Source organism: Schistocerca serialis, chromosome 1 (genome assembly GCF_023864345.2).
Source record: "Schistocerca serialis cubense isolate TAMUIC-IGC-003099 chromosome 1, iqSchSeri2.2, whole genome shotgun sequence".
Lineage (NCBI taxonomy): Eukaryota > Metazoa > Arthropoda > Insecta > Orthoptera > Acrididae > Schistocerca > Schistocerca serialis.
The window spans coordinates 521,149,911-521,173,932 of record NC_064638.1 but is presented as its reverse complement, the minus strand read 5'-3'; the positions used below and the strand labels follow the sequence as shown (position 1 = coordinate 521,173,932).

At 44.5% G+C, this 24,022-nt stretch overlaps 1 protein-coding gene across 1 annotated transcript in view; it reads right to left on the bottom strand.

Annotated features, from left to right (window-relative positions):
* Positions 1 to 24,022, bottom strand: part of LOC126410705 (beta-1,4-glucuronyltransferase 1-like) — a 122,308-nt gene that overhangs the window by 43,442 nt on the left and 54,844 nt on the right. The window contains exons 2-3 of the mRNA XM_050081313.1: positions 23,423 to 23,706; positions 1,846 to 2,153 (exon numbers count right to left, since the gene is read on the bottom strand). Of these exons, the coding sequence (XP_049937270.1) occupies positions 1,846 to 2,153; positions 23,423 to 23,706 (592 nt within the window). The remainder of the gene's footprint in view (positions 1 to 1,845; positions 2,154 to 23,422; positions 23,707 to 24,022) is intronic.

Here is a 24,022-nt window from a genome sequence, read left to right as displayed (position 1 = left end):
CATTGCCAGTCTACATTTTATATCTTCTCCACTTCGACCATCATCAGTTATTTTGCTCCCCAAATAGCAAAACTCCTTTTCTACTTTAAGTGTCTCATTTTCTAATCTAATTCCCTCAGCATCACCCAACTTAATTCGACTACATTCCATTATCCTCGTTTTTCTTTTGTTGATGTTCATCTTATATCCTCCTTTCAAGACAATGTCCATTCCGTTCAACTGCTCTTCCAGTCCTTTGCTGTCTCTGACAGAATTATCGAGCAATAACCCTCCCAGTTGTCACAACGTATGGAGGTTTGTTTTACAACTCGTCATTACACTTTCAAGTGGATTTTATATCACATTAGAGTTAATGAATAACGGTAAAGGAACAAAATTTAACTTCGCTTTATTTTCTCAGTAAATAACAATTATTTATGTTTACATGGGTCTGAATACGTAAATGGCTTTGACAGTTTTCTACTTGAAGATAGTGATTAAAAACAACTGCTAAAAGACTGTGTTTAGACTTCGGACTAGACGATACCTAGATTCACTTGATAAAAATTGTCTGAACAGTGGAGTTATTGAGCTAGACTATCTCGACATATCAGCTTACAAGACACAGACTTTACACTGTTGGGTCACCTTATTATGAGCACATCATAGTTCTGCATCTGCAACGTGTAGCCCCTGGCATGTGGCAATCTATGATCATCACTTAGTTCAGCTATATGATAGGACTTACATTTTTAATGCATATTTTCGTCTATTGCCGTTGTGAATAAAGAAAGTGAATTATCCTAATTCCAAAGCTTGGAAGATAATGTGCTTTCATACAAAGATCAGGATTTCTGAAACGGCGGAGTCTGCGAACGGTTAGTGAGCTTGAATGGCTTTAGTATAACATAAGGAAGCTAAATGACCTAGCGTGAAATTCTGTCAACTGTTGTCGAGCTTCTTTGGCAGCCGATCTCCATGTTATAATGAAACAGCTCATCATCCAAACAAACCAGTGAAAAGACATATGTCTACTTCAACGTTTTAATTAACCCTGCCACACATGGGGCTCCAAACTAGACTGATGGCTCTGTATTAGTGTTGGCTGTGGTGTATTGGCCAGAAAGACTTGAACTTGCTCAACAGTATCGAAACTGTGCTGTTGTAGACTTGTTCGACGAGGTACTTTTTTGTGTCTTGCACGATGGACGTGCTTTAAGAATCTGCAAGCATTTCTGTAATAGCATAAGTTGTTGGTCTCATCGTTACGCTCTACAAAATAGTTTCATTGAGTTCTCTAGATCGTTAATGCACGTGGAACGCTTGTGCGTGCTCAATGTTCATGTTCATCCGACCAAAATGATCGACTTTCTTGGGGAGGATAGGATCGTTCAGCAATACAGTGGGGATTGTCGTGCTGATTGAAGTGTCCACACATGGTTGGAAGTATATGATCAAGAGCTGAAAGTACATTCCTGGTCCAGAAATATCGCTGATTGTAACTCAGATCGACATTTGAGAAAACTCCGATGGTCGTGTTTTCTGTGTGTGTCCCCCAAGATACATACATTAACAGCTGTGGAAGTAATGCAGATGGCACGGTTTCTGATAGTTTCTAGGTATCGACAAATACCAAATGAGGTGATTCCAGACGGTCTAGTTGCAAATAGGAACTACTCTGGATACTGACAGGTGGATTATGTGAACCCTCCCAATACATCCATCGACGACTATAGGCTCATGCTCATGACTTGGTTCCTGACATTTCTGAAGATTTGTGAATACCTGTTGAGCACTTCCAGGTGGTTCAGCTGCAAGCGGTAGCATAACAAAGTAACTCAAGGTTGTGAACACTTATGACGATACCTGATACAGGGTGGCTGGCGGCTGAACAGCTCCGTGAGTGCAGCGTTGACATCGAAGCCCGCAGGGGGCAGCATGTCAACGTCTGGGCAGAGCGTGAGCTTCGTGGGGCAGGCGAGCCTGGCCGTGTTCCTGGCCAGGTTCTGCGGGTACGACAGCTGCTCCCCCACAGGGTGCGCCTGGCGCCACAGCAGCCGCTGCAGCACCTGCTCGTCGTCCTCTCCGCAGTCCGCTTCCTCCAGCTGGTCTCCAGCCGCGACAGCAGTATCGTTGGGTGGCTGCTCCGAAGGCCACAGCAAGTGGAAACTCATCTGCATACAGGAATAATTTATCATGCTGGAGTCCACAAATCATTTCCCATCATAGAAAGTGGACGCCAATAAACAATACTCGTGTGTGGTGTCCCGATTCTCGCGCAATTTGTGTGCTACTGATATGCTGATTAGCCGCGACAGCAGCTAAAACACCTACTTGGGCATCATCATTTGTTTCAGGTCGTGGTTGACGTTTCACATGTGGCTGGAGACTTCCTGTTTCCTTAAATAACGTAACTATCCGGTGAACGGTCCACACACTTGGATGATGTCGTCCAGGATACCGAGCAGCATACATAGCACACGCCAGTTGGGCATTTTGATCACAATAGCCATACATCAAAATGATATCGACCTTTTCCGCAATTGGTAAACGGTCCATTTTAATGTAATGTATCACGAAGCAGATACCGTCCGCACTGGCGGAATGTTATGTGATACCACGTACTTATACGTTTGTGACTATTATAGCGCCATCTATCACAAAGCGAAAAAAGTGGTCCAACTAAAACATTCATATTTCTTTACGTACTACACGAATATGTAATAAAAATGGGGGTACCTATTTTTAAAAAAACGCAGTTGATATCCGTTTGACCTATGGCAGCGCCATCTAGCGGGCCAACCAGAGCGCCATCTGGTTTCCCCCTTCAAGCTAGACGAGTTTCGTTCTTTGTAGTTTTTCCGTTTGACGCTTATTTCGTGAGGTATTTGGCCCGGTCACGATCAGTGGACCACCCTGTATACTCTGAAGCCGCAAAGAAACTGGTATGGGCATGCGTACTCTAATACAGAGATATGTAAACAGGCAGCATACGGCGCTGCGGTGGGCAAAGCCTACATAAGACAACAAGTGTCTGGCGCAGTTGTGAGATCGGTTACTGCTGCTACAGTGGCAGCTTATCAAAATTTAAGTCCGCGCACGACCATTGTGCACACCATCTCTGAGGTAGCGACGACGTCGGGATTTTCCCGTACGACCATTTCACGAGTGTACTGTGAATATCAGGAATCCGGCAAAACATCAAATCTCTGATATCGCTGTGGCCGGAATTGTATAGGAAGCTAAGACTCATGAACAAACAGTTTTCACTAGACACAGCTGTATCTTAGATACTATGATGTATTCCTACACCATGAATCAAGGCCACCAAATTTGTGCTAGGGTTGCTTTAGAAAACGCAGTGCAAAGTTCAATGATAATGGATTAAATCCAGAGGCAAAATGACAAAAAATAAACATATAATTCCTATGTGGACTGGACTCTGATGTTGAAATATATGCTATCCCACACTGCAATTCCACCGGAATAGTCGTGCTTGTTGAAGCGCCGTTTCCGGATCGGCGAGGTGCGCCGGCCCCCGGCCCCGGATCGATTCCACCCATCGGATTAACGACAGGGGACGGTGGGCCGGCCAGTCTCCAGTCTGGATATGGTTTATAGGTGGTTTCTCCACATCCAAGTCGCGACTCATTTACACCATTCGCGAACATTCAAACCTTTAGAAAACATTCGCACATTTCCCCATGAATCACGCAACACGCGGACAGTCGCAGTTGGACATTCCCTCCTCACGGGGGCAGGGTAGAGGGGGGGGGGGGGGGAGATAACAGGGTGAGGGTGGTGACAGGAAGGGCATCTGGAAACCCCTTAGAAACTTAACCATGCCAAATCTATTCATAACAATCCCGAGATACTGCGCAGATCCGAGAAGAAGGCACGGAAAAAAAAATCCAATTTGAAACCACTATGTTAACATATGGTGGAACTGTACAATAGCAGTAAAAATGCTAAACAAGCAATATACTGTTAGCAAAAACAGCCATGCTAGCCAAGCCTGCAGGTTGCGCAGTTGTATTCAGTCGTGATCTGAACAGTTCTCCGTGTAGGTATGAGTGCGTTTTGTCGGAGCTAAGTAGATTCAAAAGTGGGCAAATTGTTGGTACTTGTTTGGTGTGTGCTTCGGTAGCAAAGGTAACCGTAGTGTTTAGTGTTCCAGGAGACACAGTATCATAGATGTACACCACATTCGGGGAAAGCAGAAAATATCATCCGCTAAGTCACGACGCGGACGAAAGTGTGTGTTGTGTGACAGTCACTGAAGAGGATGCTGACGAAAAGTAAGAGGACGACAGCTGCAAAAGTCACTGCACAGCTGAATGTCGCACCGGCGAGTCTTGTCAGCACCAAAACAACACGAAGGCAACTCCAAAAGCAGGAAATGGCAGAGCGAACTGCAATTCCAACACCCCTCATTAAAGATGCATACGCTCGTAACTGGAAAACGTGATGCCGACGCCATAAATTCTGGATCATGCAGCAATAGAAGAATGTCATTTGGTCGGATGAGAGTGCGAACCGAATTTGCGCCCCAAGAGTGAAACATGGCGGTGCGTCGGTGATGATTTGGGCACCCATATCGTAGTACTCCATTGGGCCCATAGTTACCCTGGAAGACTGCATTACTGCCAAAGATGGTGTGACCAAATTTGAGCTACAAGATGCCCTTTAAGAATTGTTCCTAGTAATACTGGATGTGACAGACAGACAAATACACTACTAGCCATTAAACTTGCTACACCACGAAGATGACCTGCTACAGACGCAAAATTTAACGGACAAGAAGAAGATGCTGTGATATGCAAATGATTAGTTTTCAGAGCATTCACACAAGGCTGGCACCGGTGGCGACACCTACAACGTGCTGACATGAGGAAAGTTACCACCTGATTTCTCATACACAAACAGCAGTCGACCGGTGTTGCATGGTGAAACGTTGTTGTGATGCCTCGTGTAAGGAGGAGAAATGCGTACCATTACGTTTCCGACTTTGATAAAGGTCGGATTGTAGCCTATCGCGATTGCGGTTTATCGTATCACGACATTGCTGTTCGCGTTGGTCGAGATCCAATGACTGTTAGCAGAATATGGAATCGGCGGGTTCAGGAGGGTAATACGGAACGCCGTGCTGGATGCCAACGGCCTCGTATCACTAGCAGTCGAGATGACAGGCATCTTATCCGCATGGCTGTAACGGATCGTGCAGCCACGTTTCGATCCCTGAGACAACAGATGGGGACGTTTGCAATACAACAACCATCTGCACGAACAGTTCGACGACGTTTGCAGCAGCATGGACTATCAGCTCGGAGACCATGGCTGCGGTGCCCCTTGACGCTGAATCACAGACAGGAGCGCCAGCGATGGTGTACTCAACGACGAACCTGGGTGCACGAATGGCAAAATGTCGTTTTTTCGGATGAATCCAGGTTCTGTTTACAGCATCATGATGGTCGCATGCGTGTTTCGTGACATCGCGGTGAACGCACATTGGAAGCGTTGTAAGTAGGCTGTTTAGGTTTTTATATTGGTAACACCACGTAGCGCTCTGTATGAAAATCACTCGTTGTGCTGTGTGCAGTCTGTGGCTGGTTTGCATTGTTGCAATATTCGCTATTGTAGTGTTGGGCAGTTGGCTGTTAACAGCGCGTAGCGTTGCGCAGTTGGAGGTGAGCCGCCAGCAGTGGATATATATATATATATATATATATATATATATATATATATATATATACTCCTGGAAATGGAAAAAAGAACACATTGACACCGGTGTGTCAGACCCACCATACTTGCTCCGGACACTGCGAGAGGGCTGTACAAGCAATGATCACACGCACGGCACAGCGGACACACCAGGAACCGCGGTGTTGGCCGTCGAATGGCGCTAGCTGCGCAGCATTTGTGCACCGCCGCCGTCAGTGTCAGCCAGTTTGCCGTGGCATACGGAGCTCCATCGCAGTCTTTAACACTGGTAGCATGCCGCGACAGCGTGGACGTGAACCGTATGTGCAGTTGACGGACTTTGAGCGAGGGCGTATAGTGGGCATGCGGGAGGCCGGGTGGACGTACCGCCGAATTGCTCAACACGTGGGGCGTGAGGTCTCCACAGTATATCGATGTTGTCGCCAGTGGTCGGCGGAAGGTGCACGTGCCCGTCCACCTGGGACCGGACCGCAGCGACGCACGGATGCACGCCAAGACCGTAGGATCCTACGCAGTGCCGTAGGGGACCGCGCCGCCACTTCCCAGAAAATTAGGGACACTGTTGCTCCTGGGGTATCGGCGAGGACCATTCGCAACCGTCTCCATGAAGCTGGGCTACGGTCCCGCACACCGTTAGGCCATCTTCCGCTCACGCCCCAACATCGTGCAGCCCGCCTCCAGTGGTGTCGCGACAGGCGTGAATGGAGGGACGAATGGAGACGTGTCGTCTTCAGCGATGAGAGTCGCTTCTGCCTTGGTGCCAATGATGGTCGTATGCGTGTTTGGCGCCGTGCAGGTGAGCGCCACAATCAGGACTGCATACGACCGAGGCACACAGGGCCAACACCCGGCATCATGGTGTGGGGAGCGATATCCTACACTGGCCGTACACCACTGGTGATCGTCGAGGGGACACTGAATAGCGCACGGTACATCCAAACCGTCATCGAACCCATCGTTCTACCATTCCTAGACCAGCACGTCCGCATGTATCCCGTGCCACCCAACGTGCTCTAGAAGGTGTAAGTCAACTACCCTGGCCAGCAGGATCTCCGGATCTGTCCCCCATTGAGCATGTTTGGGACTGGATGAAGTGTCGTCTCACGCGGTCTGCACGTCCAGCACGAACGCTGGTCCAACTGAGGCGCCAGGTGGAAATGGCATGGCAAGCCGTTCCACAGGACTACATCCAGCATCTCTACGATCGTCTCCATGGGAGAATAGCAGCCTGCATTGCTGCGAAAGGTGGATATACACTGTACTAGTGCCGACATTGTGCATGCTCTGTTGCCTGTGTCTATGTGCCTGTGGTTCTGTCAGTGTGATCATGTGATGTACCTGACCCCAGGAATGTGTCAATAAAGTTTCCCCTTCCTGGGACAATGAATTCACGGTGTTCTTATTTCAATTTCCAGGAGTGTGTATATATATATATATATATATATATATATATATATATATATAATGGCATGAACTGCTATATATATTATGACTATTAAGGTAAATACATTGTTTGTTCTCCAGCAAAATCTTTCATTTGCTAACTATGCCTTCAGTAGTTAGTGCTTCAGTAGTTAGAATCTTTTATTTAGCTGGCAGTATTGGCGCTCGCTGTATTGCAGTAGTTCTAGTAACGAAGATTTTTGTGAGGTAAGTGATTCATGAAAGTTATAGGCTATTGCTAGTCGGGGCCATTCTTTTGTAGGGATTGTTGAAAGTCAGATTGCGTTGCGCAAAAAATATTGTGTGTCAGTAAAGAGAGAAATGTCTGAGTATGTTCAGTTCTGCTCAACTGTTTGAAATTAAATAACGTAAGAGGTTTATCAGCACAGTAATTCATTAATTTTTCTAAGGGTATGTTTCAGCGTGTATTCGTCATAGCCATGCTGGAATATCACGCGGCGCGATGGTATGGGGTGCCATTGGTTACACGTCTCAGTCACCTCTTGTTCGCATTGACAGCACTTTGAACAGTGGGCGTTACATTTCAGATGTGTTACGACCCGTGGCTCTACCCTTCATTCGATCCCTGCGAAACCCTACATTTCAGCAGGATAATGTACGACCACATGTTGCAGGTCCTGTACGGGCCTTTCTGGATACAGAAAATGTTCGACTGCTGCCCTGGCCAGTACATTCTCCAGATCTCTCACCAATTGAAAACGTCTGGTCAGTGGTGGCCGAGCAACTGGCTCGTCGCAATACGCCAGTCACTACTCTTGATCAACTGCGGTATCGTGTTGAAGCTGCATGGGCAGCTATACCCGTACACGCCATCCTAGCTTTGTTTGACTCAATGCCCAGGCGTATCAAGGCCTTTATTACGGCCAGAGGTGGTTGTTCTGGGTACTGATTTCTCAGGATCTATGCATCCAAATTGCGGAAAATGTAAATCACATGTCAGTTCTAGTATAATATATTTGTCCAATGAATACCCGTTTATCATCTGCATTTCTTCTTGGTGTAGCACTTTTAATGGCCAGTAGTGTATTATCACGTAACAGCATGGCCAACAACTAACACCCTGGCAAACAGCCAAATTTTTGGAAGCCTCGGACTGATTTCAGTTCCGCGGCGAATAATACAATTCCGATGTATAGGTGGCATACTGCATCGCTCTATGAGGTGGGTGTGTGCCTACGATGGGCTTCTACGACTGATTTCTCCTCAGTTTCTCTACAGAGTCGTTGCGAATAAAATACGATCTGGCGCTATATTTGATAGCACAACAACAGTTGACCATTATGTTATTAGCTAGAGTGAATGGAGGTTTGAAGTTTGTGGAGAAGACATCCGGCTTAGCTAGAAGAGGTTGGGCACAAATATTAAAATAGAAATTACTTCTGCAATGAATTTTGGCTTCTGCTACCCTATAAAATAAAGGTGAATATAGATGAAACTGCACCGGTCTTAGCTGAAATTATTCAGTATACAAAGAAAACAGCCTTTCCTACAAAGCACATCAGCCGGTTACCTAGAACAGCATGGACTGCTGAATTTGGAGAACGCGAAACATCAGTAAGACGACTATGGTGACTTAGGCCCACTGGAGCTACAGAGAAGTCTACAAGAACATTTGCTGAAAAAGAACAGTATAAGGATTTATTCCTACCCCCATGAAAAATGGACCTTGCCGTTGGTGGGGAGGCTTGCGTGCCTCAGCGATACAGATGGCCGTACCGTAGGTGCAACCACAACGGAGGGGTATCTGTTGAGAGGCCAGACAAACGTCTGGTTCCTGAAGAGGGGCAGCAGCCTTTTCAGTAGTTGCAGGGGCAACAGTCTGGATGATTGACTGATCTGGCCTTGTAACACTAACCAAAACGGCCTTGCTGCGCTGGTACTGCGAACGGCTGAAAGCAAGGGGAAACTACAGCCGTAATTTTTCCCGAGGGCATGCAGCTTTACTGTATGGTTAAATGATGATGGCGTCCTCTTGGGTAAAACATTCCGGAGGTAAAATAGTCCTCCATTCGGATCTCAGGGCGGGGACTACTCGAGAGGACGTCGTTATCAGGAGAAAGAAAACTGGCGTTCTACGGATCGGAACGTGGAATGTCAGATCCTTTAATCAGGTAGGTAGGTTAGAAAATTTAAAAAGGGAAATGGATAGGTTAGAGTTAGATATAGTGGGAATTAGTGAAGTTCGGTGGCAGGAGGAACAAGACTTCTGGTCAGGTGACTACAGGGTTATAAACACAAAATCAAACAAGGGTAATGCAGGAGTAGATTTAATAATGAATAGGAAAATAGGAATGCGGGTAAGCTACTACTAACAGCTTAGTGAACGCATTATTGTGGCCAAGATAAATACGAAGCCCACGCCTACCACAATAGTACAAGTATATATGCCAACTAGCTCTGCAGATGATGAAGAAATTGAAGAAATGTATAATAAAATAAAAGAAATTATTCAGATAGTGAAGGGAGATGAAAATTTAATAGTTATGGGTGACTGGAATTCGTCAGTAGGAAAAGAGAGAGAAGGAAAAGTAGTAGGTGAATATGGATTGGGGGTAAGAAACGAAAGAGGAAGCCGCCTGGTAGAATTTTGCACAGAGCACAACCTAATCATAGCTAACACTTGGTTCAAGAATCATAAAAGGAGATTGTATACATGGAAGAAGCCTGGAGATAATGACAGGTTTCAGATAGGTTATATAATTGTAAGACAGAGATTTAGGAACCAGGTTTTAAATTGTAAGACATTTCCAGGGGCAGATGTGGACTCTGACTACAATCTATTAGTTATGAACTGTAGATTAAAACTGAAGAAACTGCAAAAAGGCGGGAATTTAAGGAGACGGGACCTTGATAAACTGAAAGAACCAGAGGTTGTACAGAGTTTCAGGGAGAGCATAAGGGAACAATTGACAGGAATGGGGGAAAGAAATACAGTAGAAGAAAAATGGGTAGCTTTGAGAGATGAAGTGGTGAAGGCAGCAGAGGAGCAAGTAGGTAAAAAGACGAGGGCTAATAGAAATCCTTGGGTAACAGAAGAGATACTGAATTTAATTGATGAAAGGAGAAAATACGAAAATGCAGTAAGTGAAGCAGGCAAAAAGGAATACAAACGTCTCAAAAATGAGATCGACAGGAAGTGCAAAATGGCTAAGCAGGGATGGCTAGAGGAAAAATGTAAGGATGTAGAGATAGATACTGCCTACAGGAAAATTAAAGAGACCTTTGGAGAAAAGAGAGCCACTTGTATGAATATCAAGAGCTCAGATGGAAACCCAGTACTAAGCAAAGAAGGGACAGCAAAAAGGTGGAAGGAGTATATAGAGGGTCTATACAAGGGCGATGTTCTTGAGGACAATATTATGGAAATGGAAGAGGATGTAGATGAAGATGAAATGGGAGATATGATACTGCGTAAGAGTTTGACAGAGCACTGAAAGACCTGAGTCGCAAAAAGGCTCCGGGAGTAGACAACATTCCATTAGAACTACTCATGGCCTTGGGAGAGCCAGTCCTGACAAAACTCTACCATCTGGCGAGCAAGATGTATGAGACAGGCGAAATACCCTCAGTCTTCAAGAAGAATATAATAATTCCAATCCCAAAGAAAGCAGGTGTTGACAGATGTGAAAATTACCGAACTACCAGTTTAATAGGTCACAGGTGCAAAATACTAACGCGAATTCTTTACAGACGAATGGAAAAACTAGTAGAAGCCGACCTCAGGGAAGATCAGTTTGGATTCCGCAGAAATATTGGAACACGTGAGGCAATACTGACCCTACGACTTATCTTAGAAGCTAGATTAAGGAAAGGCAAACCTACGTTCCTAGCATTTGTAGACTTAGAGAAAGTTTTTGACAATGTTGACTGGAATACTCTCTTTCAAATTCTGAAGGTGGCAGGGGTAAAATACAGGGAGCGAAAAGCTATTTACAATTTGTACAGAAACCAGATGGCAGTTGTAAGAGTCGAGGAACATCAAAGGGAAGCAGTGGTTGGGAAGGGAGTGAGACAGGGTTGTAGCCTCTCCCCGATGTTGTTCAATCTGTATATTGAGCAAGCAGTAAAGGAAAAAAAAGAAAAATTCGGAATAGGTATTAAAATCCATGGAGAAGAAATAAAAACTTTGAGGTTCGCCTATGACATTGTAATTCTCTCAGAGACAGCAAAGGACTTGGAAGAGCAGTTGAATGGAATGGTTAGTGTCTTGAAAGGAGGATATAAGATGAACATCAACCAAAGCAAAACAAGGATAATGGAATGTAGTCGAATTAAGTCGGGTGATGCTGAGGGTATTAGATTAGGAAATGAGACGCTTAAAGTAGTCAAGGAATTTTGATACTTGGGGAGCAAAATAACTGATGATGGTCGAAGTAGAGAGGATATACAAAGTAGACTGGCAATGGCAAGGAAAGCGTTTCTGAAGAAGAGAAATTTGTTAACATCGAGTATTGATTTAAGTGTCAGGAAGTCGTTTCTGAGAGTATTTGTATGGAGTGTAGCCATGTATGGAAGTGAAACATGGACGATAAATAGTTTGGACAAGAAGAGAATAGAAGCTTTCGAAATGTGGTGCTATAGAAGAATGGGTAGATCACATAACTAATGAGGAAATATTGAATAGGATTGGGGAGAAGAGAAGGTTGTGGCACAACTTGACCAGAAGAAGGGATCGGTGGGTAGGACATGTTCTGAGGCATCAAGGGATCAACAATGTAGTATTGGAGGGCAGCGTGGAGGGTAAAAATCGTAGAGGGAGACCAAGAGATGAATACACTAAACAGATACAGAAGGATGTAGGTTGCAGTAGGTACTGGGAGATGAAGAAGCTTGCACAGGATAGAGTAGCATGGAGAGCTGCATCAAACCAGTCTCAGGACTGAAGACCACAACAACAACAACAAGGATTTATTGAAACATATATCCTCACCAAAAGAGAATCATCAAGGTTGCAAGCATCAGAGATGAAATTTCTTAGATCCACCATCCAGAAGACCAAGATGGACAAGTTAAGGAATGAGGAGGTGAGGAAAGAAGCCGGAATAAAGACATCCCGATGGTACGGGAATGTGTTGAGAATGGAGCCAACTAGAACGGCCAAAATAAATTTGGAAAGACAGGTGGATGGGTAAAGACCGCAAGAAAGGCATCGAACCCGATGGATGGACTTGATTGAGGCTGATCTAGTGACCAGGGGATGGACAGTGGAGGATGTTCTCCGTGAACAGGTGTATTTGGACAGGGCGAAGTGGAAGAAGGTCATTACCTGTACACAGGAAACTGGAATTGTTAAATGATGATGGTGAGGATTTAATCTTCCGAGCAAAAACAGAACTTTGGGTCGAGACATACAATATCAACTAAAGTTAATCATGTGGGATGTGCCTTACAAAATAGTAAGTGAAATTGTTGAATTACCTTTGACTTCATCAATAATTAAGAAATATGTCAACTCCATGACAGCTAATTGTAAAGATACTGCTGAATATTTTCATGAGATGTTACTTCCAGGATGTACATCAGAAGAGGAGAAATAATTCTAGAGAAACTGAGGAATAATTATGAACCCACCTTAGGCTGGAGAGCGACTCTTAATGCCAGTTGAGCATAAAATAGCACCCACACAATTTTTAAAATCTAGAAAGGAAGGTCACATAGTCTTCACAACATTTATGCTACTGTGCTAAGCCAGATATAACAGCACATTCGTCCAAATCTTTCTCCTTTATTAAATGAAGATCTCGTAAGTGGACGAATTCCTTTGATCTGGAAAATAACTTAGGTTATAATAATACGAACGGGTACCGATCGTGGTCCCACTGCTACAAAGGCATACCGACCAATCTGCTTGCTAAGCACAATACGGAAATTTCAAGAAAAATTTCTATGCAAGACGTTGCAGAGTTGTAAAGACGTGTGTGGACAGCGACTGCAAGTCCGGATTCAGAATAGGCAAGACTATAATGACATTAATTATGTCATGACAGTTAAAAATATAAAAGGAATGTTTGTGATTTGGATCACGACAGTTACAGACGGAGCATTCGATAGTTTATTATGGCTTGATCTGACTGCACGGTTTACGAGAATGGGCGTTCCTAGACCCTGCCATTGGAATATATTCTGTCAAGATAGAGTTGTACACTGGGAAAACAATGAGACTGTCCTAAAGATGCCACAGTGTGTAATTTGTGAGCTATTTGTTGATCATCACAACCTAAAAGATGCCGATGATGTCATTCTACATGCTGATGACATAATAGCGGGAGAATCACATGATTCTACAGACTACATTGAGAGTAAGGTCTCAGGCGAACTCAGTTTTATTTAACATAGTGTTCACAGCAAAAAGTTACTATAGCTTCAAATATGACAACATATTCTTCTTACAGACAATCTGGCGGGAAATCTTACTTTGCACCTGAACCTTGTCTCCCTTCAGAGAAATGAGATATGCAGATGTTTGGAAGTCGCTCTTGACAAGAAACATAATTTTTGTTACCACATATAACGGAAAGTTGCCAGAGAAATACAAATTTTCTGCAAAAATTTCTAACTGCATTTTCAAACGAATAGCGATTATCAGGACTTGCAATTAAAGTACAAGGTGTCCGTAATTAAAGTTCCAGTTTCAAAAGGCTGTAGAAAGAGAGCCACTACTCAGAATGATGTCAAATTTGAACAGTGACGCAGAAGGAAACATAATGGAATAAAAAAAAGAAATTAATGAAAATCTTACCAACAGATGGCGCTGTAAGCGTCTTAACGTAAATGGGGTAGGCTACAAATGACAGGTAAATCGTAATGCGACGGCTCTGGTTTGAGCTGCGCACTACAGTGTCCGTACTTTTCAATGTGCATGCTGCATGAGTTCGGAAGTCAACAGTTGTGGTACTGTTACTTAGGTAAGCCCATCCATCACGGTAAAGCGCACCACATCGATGGTAAAAATCGGTTTTTATTTGTCCTGTGACCAAAAACCGCGTAAAAAGCAAATTGTCTTGGGACCAAAACCCCTCATAAAATGCAATGTACCATTCGTTTCTAAATGTCGTGAGTCTGGTGCATGACATGTTCAATATGCTGTTCACCGTTTCCTACCACAAGATGAAATCGATAAGCAGCACGTTCCCTAATAGATCGGAGTGTCTCGGGTGTCACGTTCAGAACCCATTGCTCAATGCGTGCCTTCAATACAGCTACGTTCGTAACTGGAGTACTGAACACAACATCTTTCAGAAAACTCAATTGCCACAAGTCACACGGATTAAGATCAGGTTAACTGGTCGGCCAAGCTGTAGGGAAATGTTGGCTGATAGTTCTAGCATTTCCGAAATACCTCTTAAGCAGCCGCTTCTCAGGCTACTCAATGTGCGGCGGAGCGCCACCTTGCGTAAAAATGATACTACTCGCACATCCCAGCTGTCCAAGGTTTGGAATGACTTTGGAGCAGAAAAAAACTCCCATAGCGTTTACCAGTGACAGTACAGGTAATAATACCTGCAGGACTCATTTCCTCGAAAACTACAGCTCTGCTATAAACAATACCATCAAACCGCACCATACACTCAGCTTTACAGAATGAAGTGGTACTGGTTGATGTGCGTGCGGATTTTCCGTTTCCCATATTCTGCATCTCTTCGTATTGACATGTCCTTGGAGATGGAAGTGGACTTCGTCTGTCCACAGAACGTTCCATGGCCATTCATTGTCCACCCCCATGTGACAAAGAATTTACACACCGAACGTTTGTCTTATCAGCAGGTCAGCAGGAAGGAACTCGTGAACGTGGATGATTTTCTGTGGATAGCTATGCAGGATATTTCGTAGGATTTTGCGCACCGTACTCGCAGGTATGTCCAGCATTCGGGCAATTCCCTGTGCACTGCATGTTTGCACACTACATCTCGACGCCTTCTGTAATGCTGTGACCACGTCTTCAACTGACATCGGATCAACTGGCTTCGGGCCTCTGCCACATTGCACTTCAAAAGAAACTGTGTCTTCGAATTTAGTATCATTTCTCCAGTCACTTGGCAGACATCGGACCAATGCCTATTTTCATACCTTTGAGTATCCGGAACTTCTGCAGGGCTACTGCCGCACAGGCACCCTTCTTATAAAACAGCGCAACCAACAGCGGGCGATACTTCGTACACTACTGGCCATTAAAATTGCTACACCACGAAGACGACGTGCTACAGACGCGAAATTTAACCGACAGGAAGAAGATGCTGTGATATGCAAATGATTAGCTTTTCAGAGCGTTCACACAAGGTTGGCGCCGGTGGCGAAACCTACAACGTGCGGACGTGAGGGAAGTTTCCAACCGATTTCTCATACACAAACAGCAGTTGACCGGTGTTCCTGGGTGAAACATTGTTGTTATGCCTCGTGTAAGGAGGAGAAATGCGTACCATCACGTTTCCGACTTTGATAAAGGTCGGATTGTAGCCTATCGCGATTGCGGTTTATCGTATCGCGACATTGCTGTTCGCGTTGGTCGAGATCCAATGACTGTTAGCAGAATATGGAATCGGTGGGTTCAGAAGGGTAATACGGAACGCCGTGCTGGATCCCAACGGCCTTGTATCACTAGCAGTCAAGATGACAGGCATCTTATCCGCATGGCTGTAACGGATCGTGCAGCCACGTCTCGATCCCTGAGTCAACAGATGGGGACGTTTGCAATACAACAACCATCTGCACGAACAGTTCGACGACGTTTGCAGCAGCATGGACTATCAGCTCGGAGACCATGGCTGCGGTTACCCTTGACGCTGCATCACAGACGGGAGGGCCTGCGATGGTGTACTCAACGACGAACCTGGGTGCACGAATGGCAAAACGTAATTTTTTCGGATGAGTCCAGGTTCTGTTTACAGGATCATGATGGTCGCATGCGTGTTTGGCGACATCGCGGTGAACGCACATTGGAAGCGTGTATTCATCACCATACTGGCGTATAACCCGGCGTGATGGTATGGGGTGCCATTGGTTACACGTCTCGGTCACTTCTTGTTCGCATTGACGGCACCCGTGGCTCTACCATTCATCCGATCCCTGCGAAACCCTACATTTCAGCGGGATAATGCACGACCGCATGTTGCAGGTCCTGTACGGGCCTTTCTGGATACAGAAAATGTTCGACTGCTGCCCTGGCCAGCACATTCTCCAGATCTCTCGCCAATTGAAAATGTCTGATCAATGGTGGCCGAGCAACCGGCTCATCACAATACGCCAGTCACTACTCTTGATGAACTGTGGTATCGTGTTGAAGCTTCATGGGCAGTTGTACCTGTACACGCCGTCCAAGCTCTGTTTGACTCAATGCCCAGGCGTATCAAGGCCATTATTACGGCCAGAGGTGGTTGTTTTGGGTACTGATTTCTGAGGATCTATGCACCCAAATTGCGTGAAAATGTAATCACATTTCAGTTCTAGTATAATATATTTGTCCAATGAATACCGTTTATCATCTGCATTTCTTCTTGGTGTAGCAATTTTAATGGCTAGTAATGTAATTTTTACATTCACATTTTATGGAACTAAAAATTACATTTTGCGGTCAAATTGCTTGACATAGACAGAGAGAAATAGGGCTCGTAGAGACGGGCGCTTTTAATACAAAGGCTGAGAAACCCTTGCCTATATTAAGCTCTGGCATCATCGACATAGAACTGTGGTATCTAGAGGCTAGTCATCGGTTACGCACGGTCGGGGATCCGAAAGGTAGAGGGATCAGATTCAGGATCGAACACGGAATACTTCACTCTGTCTTTAACATAGTCTTCACTTCTCAATAATCTGAAATTAGCCAGGAACGACACGTGATTCGGATTCCGGGTCAGACGGTAGGTCGTCTTTCCCCGGCAGTAATGGCGTAGATTAGGAAGATGCACATGGCCGAAGTTTCGTACAATTAAAATTTGTGGCCGTTGAACCACATGTAATTATTATTATTAGCTACGCACAAAGCACTCTAGCGAAAGTGATTTTAGTGACCAGAACATCACTGTCAAGAAACAACGTAAGTAATGCGTGCTTGCTGAATGGCAACACGTCTGAGACATGAGAAATGAAGCACGATGGCTTCTGGGTTTTTCTCAAAGAACCATGAACGATTGAAACGAAACTATATCATCCCACTAACAAGAATGAAATAAGTTCACCAGATATCGTATTAGCCACCATCTTAAAAGAGCACAGTGGTCGGTTTGAATAACTGTTAATGATATAGGACTGGTACCAGGCGTTGATGTAACACTCCATCATTGAAAGCCATCGCAATGGAGTGATTTACGTGTATGGAACCAGCGCAGTAAGACTGATCGACGTATAGACGTAGCACTACAGCGGAAAGACAGGAGCTGTCGTGTTTGGGCGTGTCAGTGACCACACTGTGAATGGTGCTGCCACATTTGTTGTCATATCAACGCGGGTTGTCCCGCACGTGAAAAAGTAACGGTGTATTACTCGTAGCCATATAACACGGCGTAAGAACAGAGGCCGTAAAGACATTGTAGCCGACAGCGACCGGAGACGAGCGTCACTCCTCGTCAATGACTTAAACCCTACATGAACTGCTGCTGCCTCTGACTGCAGGTCCATCTCACCAGTTTCAGAATGAACACTGTAAGCAGGACTAAATGCTGTGGATATTTCGAGTCTGGTATCTATTGGTTATGAACTGTAGATTAAAACTGAAGAAACTGCAAAAAGGTGGGAATTTAAGGAGATGTGACATAGATAAACTGAAAGAACCAGAGGTGGTACAGAGTTTCAGAGAGAGCATCAGGGAACAATTGACAGGAATGGGGGAAAGAAATACAGTAGAAGAAGAATGGGTAGCTCTGAGGGATGAAGTAGTGAACGCAGCAGAGGATCAAGTACGTAAAAAGACGAGGGCTAGTAGAAATCCTTGGGTAACAGAAGAAATATTGAATTTAACTGATGAAAGGAGAAAATATAAAAACGCAGTAAATGAAGCAGGCAAAAGGGAATACAGGCGTCTCAAAAATGAGATCGACAGGAAGTGCAAAATGGCTAAGCATGGATGGCTAGAGGACAAATGTAAGGAGTAGAGGCTTATCTCACTAGGGGTAAGATAGATACTGCCTACAGGAAAATTAAAGAGACCTTTGAAGAAAAGAGAACCACTTGTTTTAATATCAAGAGCTCAGATGGAAACCCAGTTCTAAGAAAAGAAGGGAAAGCAGAAAGGTGGAGGGAGTATATAGAGGGTCTATACAAGGGCGATGTACTTGAGGACAATATTATGGAAATGAAAGAGGATGTAGAAGAAGATGAAACGGGAGATACGATACTGCGTGAAGAGTCTGACAGAGCACTGAAAGACCTGAGTCGAAACAAGGCCCCGGGAGTAGACAACATTCCATTAGTACTACTCATGGCCTTGGGAGAGCCAGTCCTGACAAAACTCTACCATTTGGTGAGCAAGATGTAAGAGACAGGCGAAATACCCTCAGACTTCAAGAAGAATATAATAATTCCAATTCCAAAGAAAGCGGTTGTTGACAGATGTGAAAATTACCGAACTATCAGTTTAATAAGTCACAGCTGCAAAATACTAACACGAATTCTTTACAAACGAATGGAAAAACTAGAAGAAGCCGACCTCGGGGAAGATCAGTTTGGGTTCCGTAGAAATGTTGAAACACGTGAGGCAATACTGACCTTACGACTTATCTTAGAAGAAACATTAAGGAAAGGGAAACCTACGTTTCTAGCATTTGTAGACTTAGAGAAAGCTTTTGACAATGTTGACTGGAATACTCTCTTTCAAATTCTAAAGATGGCAGGGGTAAAATACAGGGAGCGAAAGGCTATTTACAATTTGTACAGAAACAAGATGGCAGTTATAAGAGTCGAGGGGCATGAAAGGGAAGCAGTGGTTGGGAAGGGAGTGAGACAGGGTTGTAGCCTCTCCACGTTGTTATTCAATCTGTATATTGAGCAAGAATAAAGGAAACAAAAGAAAAATTCGGAATAGGTATTAAAATCCATGGAGAAGAAATAAAACCTTTGAGGTTCGCCGATGACATTGTAATTCCGTCAGAGACAGCAAAGGACTTGGAAGAGCAATTGAACGGAATGGACAGTGTCTTAAAAGGAGGGTACAAGATGAACATCAACAAAAGCAAAACGAGGATAATGGAATGTGGTCGAATTAAGTCGGGTGATGCTGAGGGAATTAGATTAGGAAATTAGACACTTAAAGTAGTAAAGGAGTTTTGTTATTTGGGGAGCAAAATAACTGATGATGGTCGAAGTAGAGAAGATATAAAATGTAAACTGGCAATGGCAAGGAAAGCGTTTCTGAAGAAGAGAAATTTGTTAACATCGAGTATTGATTTAAGTGTCAGGAAGTCGTTTCTGAAAGTATTTGTATGGAGTGTAGCCATGTACGGAAGTGAAACATGGACGATAAATAGTTTGGACAAGAAGAGAATAGAAGCTTTTGAAATGTGATGCTACAGAAGAATGCTGAAGATTAGATGGGTAGATCACATAGCTACTGATGAAGTATTGAATAGAATTGGGGAGAAGAGGAGTATGTGGCACAACTTGAGAAAAAGAAGGGACCGGTTAGTAGGACATGTTCTAAGGCATCAAGGGATCAGAAATTTAGCATTGGAGGGCAGCGTGGAGGGTAAAAATCGTAGAGGGAGACCAAGAGATGAATACACTAAGCAGATTCAGAAGGATGTTGATTGCAGTAAGTACTGGGAGATGAAGAAACTTGCACAGGATAGGGTAGCATGGAGAGCTGCAGCAAACCAGTCTCAGGACTGAAGACCACAACAACAACAACCTTGTAAAAGGATTTTGCCCTCAGCGGCGCAAAACTCCACACGTATCTATGGAGCCAAAAGACACAGAAACAGGGCAGTAGCTTACTGCAGGCATGTAGTGTGTTCCTAAGATTCTCGATTTTGCCTCATTTGGAACGATGCTAGATGACAAGTGTAGCGTCGGTCCCATGTGATCTTTAACCCGCAGTATGTGGAGAGCATAGTTCAGCCCGGACGTTTCCGCGGTGTTTATTGTACCATGGCTAGGGTCCGCACATTTAGGTTATCATGAAGATGTAGGGGTATGAAACTTCCTGGCAGAATAAAATTGTGTGCCGGGGACTCGAACCTGGGATGTTTGCCTTTCTGGCGAAAGTGCTCCAACGGCTGAACGACCCAAGCGCGACTCACGAACCGCTCTCCGAGCTTTACTGCTGCCAGTATCTCATCTACTGCCTTCCAAACTTAACAGAGCATCTCCTGCAGACTTGAGGGTCTAGCACTGCTCGAAGAAAGGATATTGGGAGAATGGCTTAATTATAGTCTCGGTGGGATTATTACCAGGATGAATATTAACTCTGCAGCAGAATGTGCGCCGAATTGAGACTTCCTGAGAGATTAAAACTTTATGCTGGAGCTAGGATGTTTATATCAATATTCTCAGTGACCAAACACTGCTCCTTCATCTTCGTGTTAGGTGTGCTGTGGACTCTTCCTGTCTTCCAGTATACCAACAGCCGTGCATGCACCCGTTCTTGGTTTGGTGAACACAACCTACCTTTCATCAACTGACACACTAAATCGCCCGATCTTAATGCTGTTAAAATGTTTGGGGCTATTTGGAACGGTGGAAATGTATCGGTCAACATCATCGCAGTTTGGTAGCTCTGCGAGATGTGATCATCAGTGAGTGGCATGTGACTATGCCTGGATATTGATACAACAGAAGAAACTTGTGGGCTCTCTTCCTCACTGATTTGAGGCCGCTGTATAAGCTAGGACTGTCTTACACGTTATCAGCCTGAAGTCTCGAGAGGACGAAACTTTTTGTTTGCGACAATGTTACTTTTTGACAAGCCATGGCCCCTATCTTGTATATTTATTTGGAATTAAACTATTAGATTACTTCCACGGCTGCGAGCCGCAGTGCCTTTCAAAGTCGTTCTCTACTTCCACGAGTGAGAGCCGTGTAGCGTAGCCTTAAGCTATTCGTAATACTTCATCACTTCTGTCAGAGATTGCATGAAGTATTATATATCACTGGAAAGAGGAAAGATCGATCCCTCGCACTGATCTAACATCATTCAATGCTGTCGATTAGTTCAGTCATAATATGGAAACAAAATTGACGGAGTTCCCGTCTAATTCGACTATACAGCAGTCAGGATCAAATTGCCGTCACGTAAGCAAAGTTTTGGCGGTACTGGGTGAAAAATTGTTGACTGTGGGTTTATAAGATTATTAAGCTACAAATGTGCAAATGTGAATTGGAAGACAAGTCTAAATGTGACAAATAAGTCGAATTTAGAAAAGGAGCGACCATTGCAACGCACGGGGGGACTTAGTACCACAGTTTCTAGCACTAGTCCCAAGGCGTCAATGGTGATTATCTTTGCTAATATTGTTGCTAAATGACATTATCTAAAGCATTATTTTTATTATTATTGTACGTAAGCAAAGTAGGTACTATGTTAATATGATCAATTTCTTAAAGGATACAGGTCAAAAAAAGTTCAGATGAAACTGTAGATTATCTTTTTGAATGGAGACTTGTCTGACCCTGAGGTCAGTGAGGAGGAGGAGGAGGATACCGGCCTGTTAGCTGTTGAGCTCCAGCAAGTGAACAGAGGACAGTATGACAGAAGCGATACCAATAAACTGCTAATGAAGCACTTTCTTTACATTTTTCACTTTCTTTCTAATGTTTATTTATACGATGTCTCTTCAAAACATTTGGAACTTTGTCCACAAAATTTTCCTATGCATACCATTTACTTATTCTGCATGGTCTCCTTCGACATACTCTCCTCCACAATTGATACACCGCTCCCAAAGCCGTTTCCATTTCCGGAAGCAGTCTTGGTATGCCTCTTGATGGATCGCGCGAAATCCCGTCTGCGGATTTTCTTTTATCTCGTCTGTTGCTGCAAAACTTCGTCCTTCCAACGGGATTATCAATTTTGGAAATAAAAAAAAGTTCACAGGGACTAAGGCTGCAGAGTACACAGGATGAGAGAGCACAGTAATTTCTTTCTTTGTATAATAGTCACGCACCAACAGAGATGAATATGTGCGGGTGCGTTATCGTGATGCAAGAGCCATGAATTGTCTCGCCGCATTTCAGGACATTTCCTTTTCAGATTTTCAAGCAGGCGTCGCAACACGTCGCGATTGTACCATCGATTTACACTTTGTTCCTATGGCACGAACTAATCCTTGAAAGTCAAAGAAAACTATCAGCATGATTTTGAATTTGACCTGACATGACAATCTTTTTTGGTTTTTGAGAACCTTTCCCTACCCATTGTGAAGATCGAACCTTAGTCTTAACATCATAACCGTAGACCCACGACTCACCAGCAACTATGGTTCTCTTAGGGAACAACTCGTTCTCATTTGCGGGATCCAATAGCGATTCACAGATTGCGAGGTGGAGGTCTTTTTGGTCTTGAGTCGTGGGCTGTGCGACGAACTTGGCGGCAACACGATGCATTCCAAGATGCTGTGTCAGGGTTTCATGACTTGATCGAACTGAAATGTTACATTCTTCTGTAATCTCTCGGACAGTCAGTCTTCGATTGGCACACATAAATTCGTTGACACGAGCGTCGTCGATAGACGTTGATGGGCGCCCTAAAAGAGCGTCATGTTTAACTTCCTTCCGCCCATTTTTAAACCGTGTCAACCATTCGTAACACCGAGTACGGCTTAAGCACTCATCACCGTAGGATTCCTGCATCGTTTGGTTTCTGTGAAGGTTGTCTGGAGTTTCACGCAAAACTGAAAGCAGACGCGTTGCTCCTCTAACTCTGCCATCTCGAAATTCGCAAACTGTACGACACAGCATTCTACTCAATACAGCACTGAACAATAACTAACAGATATACAACAATGAAACTTCCGGGAGTTACACATTAGATATAGGAGTGTGCACTGATGCCAACCGCATTTCGGTCCAATACACCAATGGCGCGAAATTACGAAAGTTCCGGTATTTTCTGATGAGACCTCTATGCTACAAAGACCCATTGTCCACTGCAAAAGACATCCTGAAAATCATGGCTTTTTTTAATTCTAACATTTTTGTGAATGTCCTTCCACTACCTTCTGTTTAACAGGTCCATAAAATCTGTTTCAAGAAAGTTCCTGACGGTGACAATATCTCTGGAGCATATGTGACAGACACCCATTAGCAGAACAGCGGAGTTCGTGGCCAGACGTACCCGGTCCCGCACGTGTCGTCGGCAGCGCCTGAGGAAAGTGACGAAGGCGAGCAGCAGGCGGACGTCGTCCCCTGCGGCGAAGAGCGCCACGGAGAGGGGCCCGCTCCAGGAGCGCGCCTGGCGCTCCACGTGGTGCACGTGCGACAGCGAGGCGTGCAACGCCAGGCACGTGGTCCAGTCCCCCGCTGGCGCAGGCAGCTGCTGCCAGCGGTCGCCCACCGACACGAACTGCCGCACGCGGTACTTCTTCGGTGCCGATACCTGCACCAGTAAGACCTGTGTCACTGGAAGGAAATTCAGTTACGGTAAACACGCTGCCGTAAATTGCCTGCAGCGGCAGGGCGCCTGAAAACTGTGCAAGACAGTTACTGATATTTGCACAGAGTAAACGTTTATTTTCGTGAGCAATCTCATTGTCAAACGAGGGTCGTTACGTTGGATAGCCAAAATTTACTCCAAGTGTATTTTTGTGTTAGAAGTACGAGTAATAACTCTCCATGTATTAACGTGATAAGCATCTTCATCCTTTCAAGAAATACGTCTAAAAATTTATAGAAAGTGGCACAGTGCAGTTGAGCATACCTTTCTTGTTGTAACCTT